This window comes from Marmota marmota, unplaced genomic scaffold (genome assembly GCF_001458135.2).
Source record: "Marmota marmota marmota unplaced genomic scaffold, marMar, whole genome shotgun sequence".
Taxonomy (NCBI): Eukaryota; Metazoa; Chordata; class Mammalia; order Rodentia; family Sciuridae; genus Marmota; species Marmota marmota.
The window spans coordinates 16,238,128-16,258,275 of record NW_026000240.1 but is presented as its reverse complement, the minus strand read 5'-3'; the positions used below and the strand labels follow the sequence as shown (position 1 = coordinate 16,258,275).

Genomic DNA, 20,148 nt, shown 5'->3' with positions numbered 1-20,148 from the left:
AAAACTAATTGGGCTTTCCCCTGCGTTCCTTTCTTCATTTGTAAAATGAACATATAACACCTATCCCATTGAGCTGGGATAGGGATTAAATGAAGCTCTTAAATACCTAATTAATACAGACCGCTCTAAAAAAAAACCTAATTTTCATATATCCATTATAAATTGTTAGGTGAAGCCCACAAAATAACTGAGTACACTAAAAAGTGATTCCAGATGTTTATTTGGAATCCTTAAAAAAAAAAAAAACCTGGAATTCAACTTCATGTTTAATTTAAGCAGTTCGAATGAATGATTATAATTAGAGTGATCTAAGGTTTGCTTGTTTTTGAAGATTTTCCCAACATTTAGCTTCTTTGGGAATCAACGCCACCCTCTGCTCCACGCTGTCCCGTTTCAACTCCCAGCTTGGGGGGGACAAGAAGGCGGTCAGTCCTAGGCGGGTGCTCCGCGGGAGAAGGGTCAGGGGCGCCAGGGATCTGGGTCGGAAGTCCAGCCCGGAGGAGAGGGGCCCGAGGGACTCGGGTCCCGCAGCCCGCAAGCCGCTGCCCCCCGAGGCCGCGCAGCTGGAGGATGCGGCCGGCAGCCGGGAGCGTGCGCGGCCACGTGACGGCCGCTATAAGAGCGCTCGGGGCGGACGCTCGGCTCCCGCCGCGCCTCCTCGCTGGCCGCGCTCCTCTCCCGGCGCCGGCAGCTCCGACCCCCAACCCTGCGGCTGCAGCTGCCGCATCCCCGGACTGCACCATGACAGGTACGCGCCGCCCTGCGGACGCGGGCGCGGACCCCCGGCTCCCGCCCCCGGCCCGGGGAGTTCCCCGCGGGACCGGGACCGCTGCAAAGTNAGAAAACCTGATGGGGCTTGGTGCCCACTGGATCGTGGACTGTGTTCTGGAGGTAGGAGGCCCTGGCCGCCACGCTGAGCCTATTTTTAGGCCTTTGGGGCCGGGTAGTGGGGAGCTGGGAGCCGGGCTAGCGTCCCCGGGGGCGGGCCTCGGCCCCACTTGTTGCGAGGCGCCTGGTGCCTGGAAGAACATGCCCCCAGAACCGGGAAGCTCCAGGCTGGCTGGTCCTTCCGTGTCGTTGAGGCCAGTAGCTGGGGTTATTGCAGCAATTGCATTGCGGAAAGATTGCAGGTGTCACACGGAGTTAGCTGTCTTTAGGAAGGTTAAACACCTACCCAGATGTCCCTGCTCTTTCCTGTTCATTTACACTGTTTGCTAGGTCTGTCGATTAGCCTGTATTCCTAAGGATTTGGCCTCTCCCTTATTAATCTTGGACATCATCCATGTCCTTGCTTCCTGAAATCCTTGAGTCCTACTCAGAGTAATTTTTTTTTTCTCCAGGATCTCCTGGAATTTGCATTAAAACATAATCTAGTATACTCTTTGGTACAGAGTAACTTGGAAAAGTTAGTCTCCTGATGGACTGACGATAATAGAAGCAGGTACAGACAGAGGTTGATCCCGCATGTCAAGTGACAGGTGTCACTGTTTTGAGCTTTCTTAGAATATGACTGCCTGGGGTTGGGGAACAGCAGTTAGTCATTTCACAATTTAGGAGTGGCCTGCCCTGCAAGAGGGCCAACAGTGTATGGGTGAAGTGGCAGTCAGGTCCATACCTAGGGGATGCGCTGGCCCACTGTGCAAACCACAGCTTCTTCTCTCTTCTCAATGGAATTTCCACTACTTCCAGCCTCCACATGGTAAAATGGGCAAGGGACAATGAGGAAACCCAAGACAGAGAGTGACTTCATGACAAAATGTCCCATCTCCCTGGTTGGGCAACAGTGCCCCCAAGTGACCCCAGCCAGAGTTTGATCCTAAGTGCCCTATGCATTTGGATGCCCACCAACCTGCTGGTGTTCAGATCCCATTGGTGATGATGCCCAGAATTGTCCCAGGGAAAGCCTGGAGTGATCTTGAAGGCTGGAGGGTGAGGAAAAATAACCCATGTGTTTGCCTTCTGTTCTCACAAGTGATTATTGGAGATGAGTATGTCTGTCTGTTTGTTTGGGGGATGGATGTAGGGGACGTGGTAGGGGGGTACCGTTGCTTCTCCATAGAAGAGGAGGCAGGTTTCCTAGAGCTTGTGAGGTGGTCTCTAAATCATTTAACAGTGGGAGGGGGGGATAGTAGAGGATAGGAAAGGCAGCAGAATACAACAGACACTAGTATGGCAATATGTAAATCAATGGATGTGTAACTGATGTGATTCTGCAATCTGTATACGGGGTAAAAATGGGAGTTCAAAACCCACTTGAATCAAAGTGTGAAATATGATATATCAAGAACTATGTAATGTTTTGAACAACCAACAATAAAAATTAAAAAAAAATAAAAATAAAAAAATAAATAAATCATTTAACAGTGATTGGTGACTAGGTAGCAGCATCAAGAAGGAAGGTGCTATTTGAGCAGAGACTCAAAGTGACCCTACAGGGGTGGTAGGACAGGGGAGCTATTGTTTCAGGTAGAGGAAGGAGTAAGTATAAAAAGCCTGAGAAATGGCTTTAACACACACCAGAATCAAGAATGTGGGGCTGGGGATGTGGCTCAAGCAGTAGCACGCTTGCCTGGCATGCACAGGGCGCTGGGTTCAATCCTCAGCACCACATAAAAATAAAATAAAAGATGTTGTGTCCACTGAAAACTAAAAAAAAAAAAAAAAGAATGTGACCACTGCTTTCAGACTGTCTCAGTTGAGGTTGACAGTTTCATTGGTGTTTATTGAAAATACTGTGCACCTCACCTTGGAAGAGAAAAGGGCAGATGCTCTTGCCAGTCTCCTCATTACCACTTGCCTCAAGTGCATCCCCTGGTATTAAGCAATTTTTCTATTGTCTAGTCTGAGAGTTTAGTATGTCTGGATTTAATTTGTACAGCTCGGTCATCCTCGTGAAGGTTGTCAGACATTCCTGCTGAACTGTAGTCTTGAACCATTCCCTTTTCTCTTTCTGCAATGCTAGGGTTTGAACCCAGGATGCTCTACCACTGAGCCATATCCCCTGCACCTTTTATTTTGAGACAGGGCATTGCTAAATTGCCCAGGCTGGCCTCGAACTTGCAATCCTCCTGCATCAGCTTCCTGAGTAGCTGGGCTTACATGGGAGCACCACCATGCCCTGCTTGAACAATTTCTTGAAGTGACTACCTGGGTTTCCCCCTCAGAAATCCTACTCCTTTACTGATAGAGCAAGCTGACCTCTAAGGAGCTGATTTTGCTGAATTATTGCTGGGGCAAGACCTTTTGCAGGTAAGATATTCTAACCAGTGTGTCTTCTTTTCTTTGTATTAAGATCAGGCCTTTGTGACACTGACCACAAACGATGCCTATGCCAAAGGCGCCCTGGTCCTGGGCTCATCTCTGAAACAGCACAGGACCACCAGGAGGCTGGTCGTGCTTGCCACTCCACAGGTCTCAGACCCCATGAGGTAAGGACTCACTGCCTGGCCCTCTGTCCATCCTTGGAGCACTGACATCCTTCTCTGCTATTTCTGGCATCAGTGGACATTGAGACCATACCCTTTTCAAGGTGGAGTACTAGGTAGAGAAAGGAAAGAGTCCGTGAGTGAAGGACACCTGGGTCCAGAACCTCTTGCTAGCTTTGGGGAGATATTTCAACAGGCTCCCTTCTGGGAAGTGGTATTCTGACCTCCTTCTTCCTGATTCCAAATAGGAGTTGGGAGAGGACTCCCTGCACCAAGTGATCTGAGTGCCTCCATCCAGTTGTTCTCTGCTTAAACACACCCTCAAGAGGTCACAGTTCATCTGTATTCCTGTCCCATAGAACAGCAGGAGTTACATTGTGTCCTGCTTCAAACCAGGGAAACTCTCAGGTGACTTTAAACAAAAAGTAGCAATTTTCTCATTGCTAGTTGACATTTGTAACCCAAAGATGTTTGTTTGTAATATAATACATCCGCATCTTTGTCAGAGAGCTGTCTGAACTAAGGATTTTGCTGGGGACAGCACCCTGAGGGGCACAGGCTGCTCATTGATGGGTTAGTTCACTTTGATTTGTTGGAATTGAATTTGAGAGCATCTGAATGAATTACCTGGTTCTTGATACAAACTTTAAAAATATCTGGGCACACTAACAACTTCATGAGGTGCTCATTTTTGCAGTCTTCTGGACCTCCTAGAAATGGAATCCCCCACTTCCCTTTAATGTGAGCATAGGCCAAAGGCCTCTGAGAAGTAGGCATTGTGTGTACACATATTTATCTTCCCCATGAATGGCTTTGCTCCTGAAGGGTTATTTAGAAAGAGACCAAAGGGCTGCTTCCCAAAGTGCAGTCCATTCATGAGGTGTGTTCATGAAGCCAGGTCTCGGATCCCCACCACCTCTGATCCACAGTGGCTCCTCTGATCCACAGTGGCTCAGTGGTGCCCTGAGCATTTCTTATTAAAATATCAAGTTTACTGCATAAACCAGAACATATTTTTGTACAGCCATGGAGACAGAATACACTGCCAGTTCTTTTCTTTATATCTCACGTCGTTAAAAACTTTCAGCAATGGTGTGTTTGTGTTATGCCTTTTTTTCTCTAGTGCTGAGTTTAGTGTCTTACCTAAGTTCCCTGCACTAACCTACCTCAGGAGCTTTCTAAAATAAAGATTGAGTTAATTCTGGCTGTGGGGAAGGGTTGTACCTCACAAACCAAAGTAAGTGTCCCACTATGGCTAAATAGAGTGCTAAGCACATGATACATGTAGGTTATATTGTATTCTCAAAGATGGCAACCTAATAGCTAAGCCCTGTAACTTCTTTTCCAAACACAGGACTTCAGGCAGTTCTGAGCCAATTGCTTTACCAAAAGCAACTACTTACAGGCTTCATTATACATTACTCAGCATCGTTTGTAAAAATATGCAGTAGTCAGAAAGAATCAAATCTAATACGATATTGTCAAACACAGGCTGTTACAAAGATAAACCGTCTTACCAAATGTCAATCACGTTTTTAGAAACTATTTCTACAACCTGCTGCGTGCGAATACTAAAATGAATAATAAAAAATTGAATGTATAATAATAATGTCTTAAGACAAGTACTTCATCCACCCCACAAAGAGTTCTTATGACTGTATAAAGTTAAGTTCTCATGCAACTGAACACAGTTCTGAAGTAACATCAGGACAGCTGTAAGGGGGTGTACTCTAGCAGAGCAACAGATTGTTCTGGTGATGGACAGGGCAGTGAGGCAACCGTCTTATATTAGAATGGTCACTTGTTGTGAAAAGACTCCAAGTGCTGTTTTCCGGAATTTGTTTTGACAGAAGAGCTTTAGAGACAATCTTTGATGAAGTCATCATGGTGGATGTCTTGGACAGCGGCGACTCTGCTCATCTGACCTTAATGAAGAGGCCTGAGTTGGGAGTCACGCTGACGAAACTTCACTGCTGGTCTCTCACACAGTACTCAAAATGCGTGTTTATGGATGCAGATACTCTGGTGAGTGTGGCTTTGGAAGCTGAAAGGATGGAGACCTGTTAGGCATTTGAGGAATGCTGTGAGGACTTGACAGTAAAGTTCAGATAAAACCACTATCATGGAAAGTGTCGCACAAGGAGGAGGAGGGCGAGTGGTCCCAGCTGCCCGACAGCTGTCGTCATCTTTTGTCTTGGATAACATGGGGAGAGCTTCAGAAGGGCACGCTGCGGGGAAACATTTCTGTAATGCCTTTCTCCCCTTGAATCAGGTCCTAACAAATATCGATGACCTTTTCGAGAGAGAAGAATTATCCGCAGCCCCAGACCCCGGGTGGCCTGACTGCTTCAACTCCGGAGTCTTTGTCTACCAGCCCTCAGTTGAAACGTACAACCAGCTGTTGCGCCTTGCTTCTGAGCAAGGTAGTTTTGATGGTATGTATCTGTGTCTTGTCTGATAAGTATTAGTGTCTTCTTGGGGCCAGTCTTCTCAGAGGTATAATTGCCACTGGTTCTTGTGCCTGGGAAACACATGAGATGTGGCAAGCATTAAAAGTTGTGTTATTATTATTATTTTTTAAATTTCACTGTCATGTGTCTGTGTACATTCCTTTTTTATTATTCTCTAGATGCTTAAGATTAACTAAAATTAAGACAGTTTTACAGGCTTACCTTTAAATGACTTTCCTGGCTTTAACTGAGCCTATGATGAATGTATAATGATAATTCAAAAATAAGAAAAGGCTTATGAATAAAAACGTCTGCCTTTAGGGCTGGAGATGTACCTCAAAGATAGAGTGCTTGCCTAGCATGCTTAGGGCCCTGGGTTTGATCCCCAGCACTGCAGAAACAAAAACAAAAAAAAAACAACTACTGTCTTTAAACCTGAGTGAACTTTTAGCTCAAGAGGGTTTGACAGCCATTGCTAACATGAGAACCAAGTATTGTTTCCATGGAAACTTGAGGAATAAACCTGATAATTTGGCTGTCATTCTCTTGGGAGGCATTAAAAACCAAGACAGAAAGTTCATGGGAACAGTCTGTTTCTACACTGTCATTTTCTCTCAGGCTGCGTATCGGATCAAGTGGTACCTGCAAGGCAGAAGGGTACGGCATTGGCAAAGTTGGCTCGCACTTTCTTGTATGGGTAACCTGCATGTAAGCAAAGGGCTGACTCTTTGTGATACAGGGCAACACCTTCTTTGAAGAACTTACTTTTTCTTTTGTGGTTCTGGGGACTGAACTCAAGGCCTTGAACATTCTAGGCAAGTGCTCTCTTACTGGAGAATCTGAATCAAATGAATTAGTAGGCATGCTTCGGGGCCATCTCTAAAATAATAAGCCAGTTTTTAAAGACAAGAACAAAAAATACAAAGCCAGTAGTTAACATGCAAAGGCAGTTCTTTTTAAAATTATTCCTGGTGATTCTTTTGAAAAAAAGAAAATGCCCTGTATAGACAGAAGGGAAGGACATGTTCCAAGAAGCCCTCCCAGCAGAGGTTCACTGATACATGACACTGTGGCAGACCACAGGGGAGGAAAGCAGGGAAGGGCCAGAGGCCTGAGCACTGCAAGAGATCCCTGCAGCCCTTCCCCTTCAAAGCAGGTCTAAGGCGTGCCCTGAGTAGACCTTTTGGAACAGGCCGAAGCAGCCTTTCTCAGGATGTCAGATTCACTTCAATTAACTAGTTAATAAAATTAAAAATCAATCTTAATTTTTTTTTTAATTTAGAAGATTAAATCTAATGGTTTGCTAGATTGCTGAAATGAAGATTTTGAAACTTAAAAACATTTCAAATTATACGTAAAACTGAGATTGGGTCTTTGCCCTTGCCATTCGTAGAAATTGAATTCTGTTTAGTCATTTCACTGAGGATTTGGGATTTGCTGTTATTTTTAATCTCATTGAGAAGAAGAAGGAAGTTTAAGTTTCAGTCTTGTTTTACTATTTAGCTAGTTTACAACCTAAGCCAGCTGTCTCCAAAGAGGGGCAATTGTACCCCCTGAGGGACATTTTGCAGTGTCTGGAGACATTTTTTGATTGTCTCAGTTGGAGGAAAGGGTTGGGGTGCTTCTGGCATCTGGTAAGTAGGAGCTACAGATGCTGCTAAACATCCTACAGTATCAGGGACAGCCTCCCACACAAAGAAACATTCAGCCCACATATCAGTAATGCTGAGGTTAAGAAACTGCTCTATGGCACACACCTGTAATATCAGTTACTCAGGAGGCTAAGGCAGAAGGATTGAAAGTTTAAGGCCAGCCTCAGCAACTTAGCAAGACCCTCTCTCCAAAAAAAAAAAAAAAAAAAAAAATTAAAAGGGCGGTAGTGTAGCTTAGTGGTAAAGCTCTCCTAGGGATCAATCCCTACAACCTACCAAAAAGAAACTGCTGTGCCTAAGACATGGCACACACGTAGAACAGGCATACACAGACCATAATGATTGGCAGCACCTAACTAGATGTGCAGTCTTCTTCCAAGCAACCTTAAGAAAGGAGATAATTGGTCAAACGTTCATCATGGCCAGCAAATGAAACTGCCTTGAACTTCATAGACTATATTATTAGATCCTACTCTTGACCTTTCCTATAAGGGATGAAAACTGTATTTGTTTTTAGGTGTAGAACATGTATTCCTTATTTCTACTGGTGATACTCAAAGAGTTACTTTTGCATAAGAGGAAGAGCAGAGCCTTTTAGCAGAAGTCCACTGTTGGGCTTAGCCTTCTCTTCAGAGTGTGGCTTTCCTCACCTCCTGTGCTCTAATTGAAGGAAGGAAGTGGAATCCTGCCAGATATCCAGAAAGTCAGTCACATTCTAAAATAGATCTGTGGCCGGCCAACTGCCTGAAATCCACATGATTTTAACCATGTACAGAGAATCAGCTTCTTCTCTAGAAGAGTGTTACGTGCTATTGGGAGATAAGAGTTCAGAGATCCAGCCATTGTGTGCCTCAGTGAATTCTCCAGGGTACACTTTGAGAACATGAGGCTGATTATCTGGTAGGGACAATCCCCAAGCTCAGAAAACCTGATGGGGCTTGGTGCCCACTGGATCGTGGACTGTGTTCTGGAGGTAGGAGGCCCTGGAGGGCCTGGGGGCAGGCGTGGAGCAGGCCCAGCGTGCAGAGTGCTCAACAGTGAAAGTACTTCCCACTTTTTCTCCAGAACCTGAAACCTCCCTGCCCATTTCATTATTCAGCAGGGTTTCCAGCCGCTGGCCTTCCTCTGAGGCACTGCATTTACTGCCTGGTTGTGGCAAAGGGCTGAATTTTCTCTGTTCATAGCAATGCTTTAATTGAAAGATTTAAACAGTCAACTATGCAGATGAGAATCTGCAGTTAGTTCTCAGGTGTTTAAATTCAACAGCAGAATAAACTAGTAGCTCTTAAATAAAAGCTTGTTTACACTTGAAGTGTGTGTTGGGGATTTTCCTTAGCAAACAAGCTCCCTCCAGGCCGCAGAAGCCTGCCCTGGGCTGAGGGGGTTTACCATCACCAGATTAGTACCTGCATGACATGAAGACCTGTGGGGCTAATGCTTGATAGCAGTGAACGTGTATTTATGAACAAGGTCCTTGTCTAATGAGAGAACTGTGCTCTGCCTGAAAACTGAGTTTTCAGTACATTGTATTTTGTAAAAAATCATCAATATAAATATATTTTTATTTTAAAATTATTTAAGAATTATATAGAAATAATTTTGCTTAGGTGTCACCCCTTAGACACCAAGACAAACAGTTCCAAAATTTCTTTTTTCATTGTTATATTTTCTAAAGTTCATCAGTTTTTCCCCAGCTGCTCACCAGGGCCTTAAGTCCCAGCCTATTTAGATTGTATTGCAGAAGACCAATTTTTCAGAACTGAATCTGAATTTCTTTTTGTTGTTGTTGATGGGCCTTTATTTTATTTATTCATAGGCAGTTCTGAGACTCAAACTCAATGCCTCACACGTGCTAGACAAGTGCTCCACCACTGAGCCACAACCCCAGCCCCCATCCCCACCCCCACCCCCGGCTGGATATCTTGAAAGTCCTTAATCTCTTTCCCATGTTCAGAAAACCTGATGGGGCTTGGTGTCCACTGACAAGCCACACAGGCCGCTGATGACTGAGCTTTTGCAGCTGCTTTCAGGGTCCTTCTAATGGGAAGGAATGTGGCTGTCTCTCTTCTAATCACCAGCCCTCTGACTACATCCCCTACCCATGCCTCTGGCCAGAAGAATAACCCTAATATGGCAAAGCATGCGTGGTACCTGACATCTCAAGCATTAGAGTTCAGAGCTAGCAACCACATACGTAATTCATGGCTGGTATCTGACTCTCCATTGGGGCAGAGTCCAAGTTCCTGTACGGTTGCTTTGTATTTTCAAATTTTCTCGACACTTTCTTCATCACTGAAGTTAATTTCCTGAAGTGTTGAACAATAGCTGTTGTGAAATAGACATGCTAGCATTTGATAGTGTGTGACAAGATAAGGTTCAGGCTTGTTATCAGTGAGAGGAAGAAGAGGTCATGATCTGGTAGGTACTAATCAGCAATTTTGTTTCTTCCACATACTCCTGTGAAACGAAGCCGAAGCACTTGACTCTTAATTTGAAGAAATCAATCTGAATGTGCATTGAGGTTTATTTTCTTTCTCCCTATGACTCTAAAGTATCCTAAATTAAGGGTACTTGTGCAGTTGAAGACAAGAGTTTAGTGCTTGAAATTTGCCATCTATTAAATTGCATCTGTAGTGTTACTTTTAGAAACCTAAGTGAGAGGAATGCATATTTTCCAATTTGGAGGGCCTTTTAAAAAAAAATCTTGGCACTTGCTTTAATTACCATAACCTAAATACCCTCAACTTTTTAATCATGTGTTGGAATTTTGTTCTGTAGTTAAATTTTCAGAAAGAAGAAAAAAATAGCAAATCAATTGGTGGCAAATATTAAATTTGGGTTTGCTTTCAGTAAAATCTAAGATCTGTGATCTGCATGTTCCATATTCTAAGTAGTCATTGATACCCTTAAATAGAGTAAAAAATGTTTTGACATGAGGTTTTAACAGAAAGGATTTGGTCCTAAATTCTATTAAAGATTAAATTTGACCCCAGAGCCACCTTATCTAATCTTTGTAGTTAATGAAGTTACATGTAGGACCTGCCCAAAAAAGGAATGAAGGACTGAGGTCTTTCAAGATAGCACTTGTCTGTCCAAACCACAGAGCTCAGAGGCTCAGGCCGGCTTCCCTCAGTTTCCTGACACAACAGGCTCTGTCTCAAGTTCTCTTCCACGGTGGGTCTGTCTTGCTGCCCAAGTGTTCGCCTGCCTCTTGCCCTTAGAGTATTTTATCAGTTGCTTTGAAAATAACTGGGCTTCTGCTTTTGTATCATTTAATCGATAGTTTAAATAGTAAGTACCTTAAGTAAAGATGAAAAGCAAGTCATAATGTATAATGGCAAAATAAATGAGCACACATTAAGTTTTTTCACGAGAGCTATTTTTATCTCATTGTGCCCATGTGGTTTTTTTTTTTTTTTTTTTTCATCTCTAGTTTTGTAACCAGCAGAGATCATGAACCCCGTGAGAAAGAGAGGAAGGAAGGGACTGTGGGCCACGTGTGGGCAGGATCTTGAGGCTAGTCAGTTTACATTTTCGTTTATTTCTTGACAGACCTGTGAGGTCCACATTCATGCATTCATTCATCTAGCAAATTAAGGATCTGCCTTCTAGCCAGCACTGGGGACCCAGCATCATTGAAGTTTAGGTCAGTAGATTCCCTGGGCTGTGCACAGCCACTCTTTCTCAGCTCTGGGCTCTGTTATGAGTGTGTGTATGTGTGTGTGTGTGTGTGGTCTGTCCATCCCACACTGCAGCATCTTTATATTATATCCCAGGGACGGAATAGAATGGAGGAAGATCCCTGGTCTAACTACTTAAAATTCCCTTTTCTGAGTTGGCAGAGTAGCTGATACAGTCCTCATTTCATAGGTGGAGAAATAGCCTCAAATCTTGCATCTGCAGCTGTTTTCCCTCCTCTGATCCACATACCTACAAGTACTTCGTCCTTTTAAATCAGCAGTGGTATAGTCTTTCAGCATATGGACTCTGGGAGTATTCTTAGAAGTTTCACTCTCATCTTTATTTCTATAGTAAGCCCATTCACTCAGAATTTTTTTTTTTTTTTTTTTTGTACTACGGATTGAACCCAGAGGTGCTTTACCACTGAGCAACACCCTCAGCCCTCTTTATTTTTTTATTTTGAGACAAGGTCTGTCTTAGCTGCTTAGGACCTCACTAAATTACCCAGGCTGGCCTTGAACTTCTCATCTTCCTGTCTCAGCCTGTTGAGTCACTGGGATTATATCACTCAGTGTTTTTTTCTTTTTTAAATCTTCTTAGCTTTTAATCTGGGCAAGACGCTAAGTTAAGAGCCAGAGATAGGTGTAGATAATAAGATTTTTTTAATCCATGCTTCTCTAAAGCTTATGTTCTTTGAAAGCTTGCAGATATTTAATAAGTAATTATACAGTTATGTAACATGATTCTGATATGTTCAGAGTGCCAGGAGAATTTAGACATGCCTCTGAGAAAATGAAATTCAAGCCAAGAATTAATGGTTCCTTGCATTTGGATAATAACTTCATAAACTTGTTATTAAAAATCTCTTTTAAAAAAACTATATATATATTTAAAAAAGCTACAACATGAAGTGATAGGCTAAATCAATTGTTCCTGGTTTAAACACGGTGGAGGCCAGGGAGATGCAGTGCTGGGGGCCAAGTGCCTGGATTAACCTGGGGCTGATCCGCTGATCCTTGGTAAACCTCCTAGGAGAATCCCCAGAGCTGGCCATTCATGGTGACTTGGTAATCCTCCACAAACTCCCTATAGGAGCAATGTTGTCTGCCAGGGGTGTGCTAAGAAGTCAGTTTTAAAGATCAAATCTCTCCTTGATCAATTACATTTCAGCTCCTATCCCTTGATTATAGCATAAAGAGTATTTGACTTTACTTTCTTGGCATCTTTCCCTTCAACCTCCTACTGGATAGAGAATGATTTGAGAGCTGACACCTATTTTATTCATCTTCAGGTGGTGTATTATGCCTGTACCAAACTTGTAAAAATTTTTGACATTTTCTATCAAAAAGACATTTTTTGTAACTTTATTTTATTTATTTTTATGTGGTGCTGAGGATCAAACCCAGTCCCTCACACGTGCTAGGCAAGCACTCCACCACTGAGCCCCAGCCCCAGCCCATCAAAAAGACATTTTAAAGACACACATCCTCTGATATTATAACCTTTAAAAAAAGAGGTCATTGTCCAAAGCTGTCTCAACCAGTGCTTCTCAAATTTTCATATGCAAACAAATCACCAGGGAATGAAAATGGATTCTGATTCTGCAGGTCTGGGGTGGGGCTGAGCATTCTGCATTTCTGCCCAGCTCCCAGCTGATACCTGTGCTGCTAGAACCTGGGCCACACTTTGAGTAGCACTGTTGGGGGTACGCATTCCTGGGGCAGATAGCAAGGTACATGTTTAAATAAAAATTGACTTCCCGCACCTCCGAGCCCCCTGCTAGCAGACTGGGAGAGCCCGGGAACCATGCAGCATTAAACAGAGGTCCAATTTTAAAAGACAACACTCAACTCCATTTGTCTTGTAAAACTGATAGAACCAGTTTCTGACCCTGGTGTGTCCATGGTTACCAGGTTCATGACCCTGCCCAAAAGACGGGAAAAAAACACCCAAGTAGTTGGAAGGTAACTACCAGCATTTGGGTAGCCTGGTGGAACCGTGACACAGCATCAGACATCTGCTTTTGTTTGCAGAACAGGTGGCATGTGCCCTTTGTTCCATTTCCTTTCTCCCCCTCTCCTGAGTCGCCAGGCCCCCACCTGCCTGTCCCAGCTGCTGGTGAGGGCTGTTGGTCATGTTTGTTGGTCCTCAGATGATTGAGATTAAAAGTGTCTTAACTTGTCAGATTAAATACGCCTGCCTCTGGAAGTCTGAACTGAATGTGCTGGGCAGAGTCCTCGGATTTTTTTGTAGTGGGAATTCAGTCATCTTCATGGAATCCTTGTGTGCTTTGCAACATGGATGTACTTAGATTTGCATTCTGCTTTGAAGTCTAGAGACTTCTAAAAAGAGAAAAGACATTGCTAACACCACATAGATCTTCCTGGGGAAGTTGAAATATTTGTGTGACCTTGAAACATAGGACTTGTGCATTTGGAAGAAGATGGCTAGGCTCTGTAGACTGCTGAATTAAAAAAAAAAAAAAAATATATATATATATATATATGTATATGTATATATATACACACAAATGCATATATATAAAATGCAAGAAATCACAAACTGCTAGGTGGCATCTAATTCTACTTTTAATCAACAGTTTGGGAACTGTTGATTAAGAGGTGACCCCTTGTAGTCATGTGATGAGTGGCCACGGTTGTTTCCTGGGAGGTGAGCTTCTCCGTGTTTCAGATTTGCCAGCTACACAGGCACCACTGGTTTCCCCGTCTGCTTTGCTGCCTTTCTCTTCTTGCTTGTTTCTGGTTCCACAGTTCAGCTCAGCCTTCCTGTGGCACAGTCTGTAGGCTAGTGATGCTTCCAGGGTACCTGAGGGTACGGGGAAAAGGCCTTTGTGGCCAGGGGCCATGAGGGATCAGCACTTTGGATCTCAAAGTTAAACTGTTACCCTCCACCCAGTTTCCCCCAGTGTCAATATCTTGCAAAACTATGATTTAATACCACAATTAGATTTCTTCTCTGCATTACAGGAAGCCCATAGTCCTTTTAAGTGGAATTGTTTCATTTAAAAAGGCTTTATAATGTGCTATTTAAAAAGAGCAAGCTATAGAAAAATGTACAGTATGATGCGCAATTTTACAAAGTTCAAGAGAAACTGCATGTGTTTTCTGGAGATATACACCATATGTAGTAAAATAAAGGAAAGCAAAGCAATTACAGAAGTCGTGTCTAACTGTCATCTCTAGGGAGGAGGGGCCGTGAGATGGAACAGGCATTGCTCACAGGCAACAGATTTGGTGGTGCTCAACTTCTTAAGTTGGTGGATATATAGAATTTTAGTGTTCATCTGCTTTATAACCTACATGTATATTTCTCTTCTAATAGTATCATCCTTTGTCATAATAAGAATGCTTAGAAAGCAATGTCTTAGCATAGTTCTCATTTTTGGCCCCTTTGTATTAATATTTTAAAATTACAAAAATAATAAAAGGAACCGCAGAGGGAGGGAACTTCTACAACCCTGCACCCATGACACAGCTACTGTTTCATTTTATGCTCCCTGTACAAATAGCTATGGCTGTTTATGTTCTTAGTTATAATTGCAGTGCACGTAGCTGTTCATCTTACACAGTGGACTGATGGTCTTTCTATAGGGTGGTTTTCATGGCTTAGTGGTATTCCCATGAGTAGAATTCCCTTGGTGGAATAAACTGTTTCAACTTCTCTACTGTTCCAGAGCATCGTCAGGATTCTTACATTTATTCCACAACTAATTCCCTACACTGAAGTCATTCTGCTACATACTAGAATTATAATGATAAGCCCAAAGAGCTTTAATCTCCATATGCTTGTGGAACTTAGAATCTAATGAAGAACAGTTCCTGATATTTTTTTTTTTGCATTTTGACCCACATCTGTCCTTAGACTTTAACTTTTTATTTTAGTGAATTTTGGATTCACATGTTATTGCAAGAAATGAAACAGAGATTCCATTATGCCCTCCACCCAGTTTCCCCCAGTGTCAATATTTTGCAAAACTATGATATAATACCACAAATAGGACATGGACGTTGAAACAGTCCACCAGTCTGATGGCACCAGTTTCACGTTTGTTCATTTGTATGTTTGTCTGTGTGTCTGTACGAGTCTTCTGTGCCATTTTATTACATGGTAGGCGGCTGCAGCCACCACTACCATCAAGACTCAGAACAGTTCTATCGCCAGGATACTGCATGATACCCATTTACAGCTATAACTATTTCTTCTCTTCTCCCTAGCAATCATGACTCTGTTGTCTGTATCTGTGAATCACACATTGTACAACCTTGTAGTATTGGAGTTTTTCACTAAGTGAAATTTCCTTGAGATCGTCCCGGCTCTGTGCATCAGTAGCTTGCTCCTTTCAAGACTGAATAGTATTTCACTGTATGCATGTATTCATATGCCTGTTGAAAGACATTTGGGCTGTTTCTAGTTTTGTTCTGCCATGAATAAAGCTGTTGTAGACACCTCCTTAGTCTTTATTATGATGATTATGTGGAAGAGGATATTAGTAAGACTTTTGGCCTCTGTACCCCAGCCACTTACTTGTGTCTATTCCCGTATTTGGAGAATCTTTATTGAACCCAAAATCAGCCTCTGGTGAAGAGCGTAGTGTTTTGACTTTAATATTTTGTACCTTAAAATACATCAGTTTTACCAGGTGCAGTGGTACACGCCTTTAATCCCAGCAGCTCAGGAGGCTGAGACAGGAGGATCTCAAGTTCAAAGGCAGCCTCAGCAACAGCAAGGCACTAAGCAACTCGGTGATACCCTGTCTCCAAGTTAAAAAATATAAAATAGGGCTGAGGATGTGGCTGAGTAGTCGAGTGCCCCGAGTTCAGTCCCCAGTAACCGCCCCCAACAAAATACATCAGTCTATGTGGCTAAACTCATCTTTTGTTCTTATATTTATTTAGTTATTGTCTTAGTCTGTTCAGACTGCTATAAGAAAATACTGTTGACTTGGGGAAGGGGAACTTGTAAATAATAGGAAATCATCTCTGCAGTTGTGGAGGCTGGAAGTCCAAGGTTGAGGTATCTGAAGATTTGGTGTCTGGAAACGGCTTACTTCCTGGTCCATAGACAGCTGTCTTTTGGTTATAACCTGACATGGCAGAATGGGTGGGGGACCTCTCCTTTAAGAATCCCATGTCATTCACTTTGGGGATATTATCTCAACAGACTCACTTCGGGGGACATGAAGTGCATCTTCGTAGCAGTGAAGCGTATCCTCTTCCCATCTTCATTGTTCTTTAGAACTTATGAAGGTGAACCCTGGTTTTCTCTTGGATTGCTTGTCCCTGAGGAATGGGGACCTGCAGGAGCCTTTCTAGACAGAGAGGTTTCTCCATAGACACTTGCTCAGTGAATGCCTTGATCCTTGGAGTTGATGGGAGGTATTTGAAAGGGTTGGGAGACTCAGAGGGCGGATAAGGCACATCTGGATTTTAAGCCTAAAGCTCTGATCTTACTTCTGACCTCTGAAAAATAAACCTCCAGAGTTTTGAAGCCTCCTTCAAAACCAGAAGCAATGGAACAGTATTGCAGCATGTTGGGTTTGCTGTATGTCGATGGAGCCCTGGAGCTGGGTGCACAGCAGAGCAGGAGGGAGGGAGCACAGGCACCACTGTTCTGCTGCAGGGAGACTCTGGTTCCAGTGTGTCTTCTGGAATCTCATGAGTCTATAGAGTAGAAAGCGCTTGGGCCACATGGGGGGTGGTGCCAAAAGGTGGTTTGGTGACCTGTTTGGTTACTAAGTGTTTATGATGTAGGTCAGACGCTCAGCTGCTGAGATTTTTATTGTTTTCCTTTTGAGTGGTTGGGTGCGGTCCTTGCTTTCCGAGAAGGTGGAAAGTCCAGGAGCCCCAGAGGCTGGGGAGTCGCTCTCTTGCACAAGTGAAGCTGGCCTTGGCCACATGACGACTGGCCAGCAGCATGTGCCCAGAGACTTGGTCAGTGCAGGGATGATGTGACCTTGGTGCCTTGTCAGTGAGCTGGCGGGGAAGGGGGGCATCCCTCGAAGATGATGGCAGTACCCTAGGTGGCTCTCGTTTGCTTTTTACTTCTTTTTCTGTCCCACTGCTCTTGAGAAAGTCTAAAATCTTCACCTGGGAATAGTAAGGTCTGAAGTCTGATTCTGATGTGCTTGTCTCAGATTCCTCCATGCTGTGAACACATTCCTCACTCTTTGGTCCACACTTGGGCCACCTTCCCCCACTTCCCACAGCGCCCCCAGGTCTGTGGCGTGCACTGATTATTGTGCCTGTAACACCAACACCTGCAGCAGTCATGTGGACTGCAGCCCTCAGTGAGACCCAGCTTGCTCTTGGAAGCCTTCCCGAGCTTCCACCACCCCCCCCACCTGGTGCTGTGGCATACATGCATTCCTTCATGCCGTCCTCACCTGTGATGGTGGCCCTGACTCTCAACTAGCTGCCATCAGCATCCACCACCCCAGACTGTCCTGAGGACGATGACCCTGTTTCTGTTCACTGTTGACTCTGTAGTGCCTGGTGTAGCACTTGGCACGCAGTAGCTGCTACTCCTTAAATATTTCCCGAATTAAAGACTCAAATCAAGAAAATATTGTGACATGGAGTTTATTATTGTAAAATGGACTTAGTGCATGTTTTTAAGGGCCAGTTATATATGGCTATAAAATTATTGAAGTGTCTTAGAAGCCTGAGAACCATAATTCTTTCCTTTTTTTTTTTTTCTTTCAGGCGGGGACCAGGGCTTACTGAACACATTTTTTAGCAGCTGGGCAACAACAGATATCAGAAAACATCTGCCATTTATTTATAACCTAAGTAGCACTTCTGTATACTCCTACCTCCCAGCATTTAAAGCGTAAGTGCGGGTTGCTTCACTGCTGTGGGACAGGGAGGGTGGGGGACTGGGGTGAAGGTTCTTTGGGCGCTTCATTATCTTTTTGAGGGAAATCCCTGTTAGGGACCTGGGGGAAGTTTTTCTCTTGTGAGAAACGGATGGGAGAGGTTTGATGTCATCGATTGCACTGTGATTGGAGTAAACTGGGGTTCCTGAGCTGCCTGGGGGACAGGGTTCCTATGGACACTGGGTGCCCAACCTTAGGTGACTCCTCATGCTGGTCTGGAATGCAGAATGTGAGGTCCACAGCCCAGGCACAAGCCTCCTGCCTGCAGGCACTGCCAAGTGTGGGTCTCCTTCTCCCTGAGAGTGTGAATTGTGCCTCCAGATGGGTGTGGGGAGCCTGGAAACAGGAGCTCCATGGGCCGTAATTTGGAGTGAGGGATTGGAGCCTGGTACAGCCACTTGGTAGATGGTGACCAGGGCTGGATGGGCAGCAGCCTCCGCCTCAGGGTCTTCCTGAGAGGTAAGCATGCCACTCAGCCAGGGGAGCACCTGGCCTGCCCCTGGAGCTCAGGAAGTGGGAGCTTCTTGTCATGTTGATTGAGAGCCAGCACAGAGTTCAGACCCATTCCTAAAGCCAGGGCGGGGGCTGTGTCCTGCTCTGCCATTTACCCGCCATGTCTCAGTCCCCCACATGCTGAACTAGGAGGAAAATGGTGTCTGCCTCGTTGGCTGTCAAGAGGAACAGTGTGTGGGGCTGGGGTTATGGCTCAGCAGTAGAGCGTTTGCCTCGCACATGCAAAGCCCTTGGTTCGATCCTCAGCACCACATAAAAATAAATAAAATTATTGTGTACAACTACAAAAAAATAAATATTAAAAAAAAAAGAGGAACAGTGCATCAGTGCACATCGAGTGCTCACTGGACATCTGCTGTTTTGGTAACGTCCTCGTGTGGCACGGTCCCTGGTGCAGTCCTGATACTACCTCACTCTCTCCTGCCCTCTAGCCTCTGACTCATTGGTGTAGAACTTGAAGATTCAGATTTCTTGAACAGGGGCCTAGCTGTCAGGCTGATCCTGAGCACTGAAGCCCTCAGTTGGAGTTGGGCTGGTCTCTGCCATCCCTGTGGCGCAGGGACATTCCTTTAGTGAGCCGGAAAACAAAGGGCCTTTCACTCTCCAGGTTGCAGACCCAGAGCCTTCCGTCCTCCTTGTGCTGCAGTAATGAGAGAGTCGGGCTATTTGTGGGAGTGTTTCCTTTTCTGTTCTTTTTCAGGGCACACTCTGTCAGCGTCCCCCAGATAAGGGTGACAAGGATCATACCACCTTGTGTTCTGTCCTCCCTGCTCCTTGGCATCTGCTTCTGACTTATTATAGCCTCCCAGTCCCCCTCCCATCTGCAGGGATGCAGGCAAGCTCCAGAACCTACCATCTGCACCCGAGTACAGCAGACCGAACAGGGCTCCCTGATATTTTCACTTCTGAGTCCTTGACCTCGGAAAATACAAATCTGCCTTGCCTGGGATGGTGGGCCTGAATTATTTTAATCCTTATTGCCTCATACCTAATGCTGCCATTTTGAATAACGTTTCTGTACAAACCATGTCAGCCTAGCCCTCCAGAGTAGAATTTGTCAATAGCAGGGCAGTTGCTTATAGCTTAGTTGACTAAATTTAGCTTAGCAAGCAAAGAGGTGAGAGTGTTTGATAGTGGGACCATTGCCCGGTGAGCAGGTGTCTTGGGATGAGACATTGGGGAGGCAAGTCTGACATCTCCCAGTTGGCCTGAGTGCCCAGTCAGAGAGAGCCGAGTGTTTAATGGGTAACTGTTTCCCTGTGGTTTAGTTTGACTAAACCATTAACATGGGAGAATCAGAGCAGGTGGAAAGGAGTTTACTTTGGGGCAGGGAGATTGACGTCTGCTATGATGTTGACTCCCTTCTCTTAAGAACCCAGTTGTTTTATATCCTGTAAATTAATTTTCCAGGAAAAGTTTCAGGTCTAAATTACCAGAATGGCTGGATGGTTTTTTGTGTCTGGCTCAATGAATGAGCGCTAATTTTGGAAATCTTGGTTTATTGCCATTAGCACGGAGTGTGACACTGTGGA

The 20,148-nt window shown here is 44.3% G+C and overlaps 1 protein-coding gene across 2 annotated transcripts in view; it reads left to right on the top strand.

Annotated features, from left to right (window-relative positions):
- The first annotated feature begins 555 nt into the window (after window positions 1-555).
- Window positions 556-20,148, top strand: part of Gyg1 (glycogenin 1) — a 29,518-nt gene continuing 9,925 nt past the window's right edge. For both annotated transcript variants that reach the window (XM_015486964.2, XM_048794219.1), the window contains exons 1-5: window positions 556-748; window positions 3,293-3,428; window positions 5,276-5,450; window positions 5,698-5,860; window positions 17,931-18,057. In XM_015486964.2, the coding sequence (XP_015342450.1) occupies window positions 571-748; window positions 3,293-3,428; window positions 5,276-5,450; window positions 5,698-5,860; window positions 17,931-18,057 (779 nt within the window). In that variant the 5' untranslated portion in view covers window positions 556-570. The remainder of the gene's footprint in view (window positions 749-3,292; window positions 3,429-5,275; window positions 5,451-5,697; window positions 5,861-17,930; window positions 18,058-20,148) is intronic.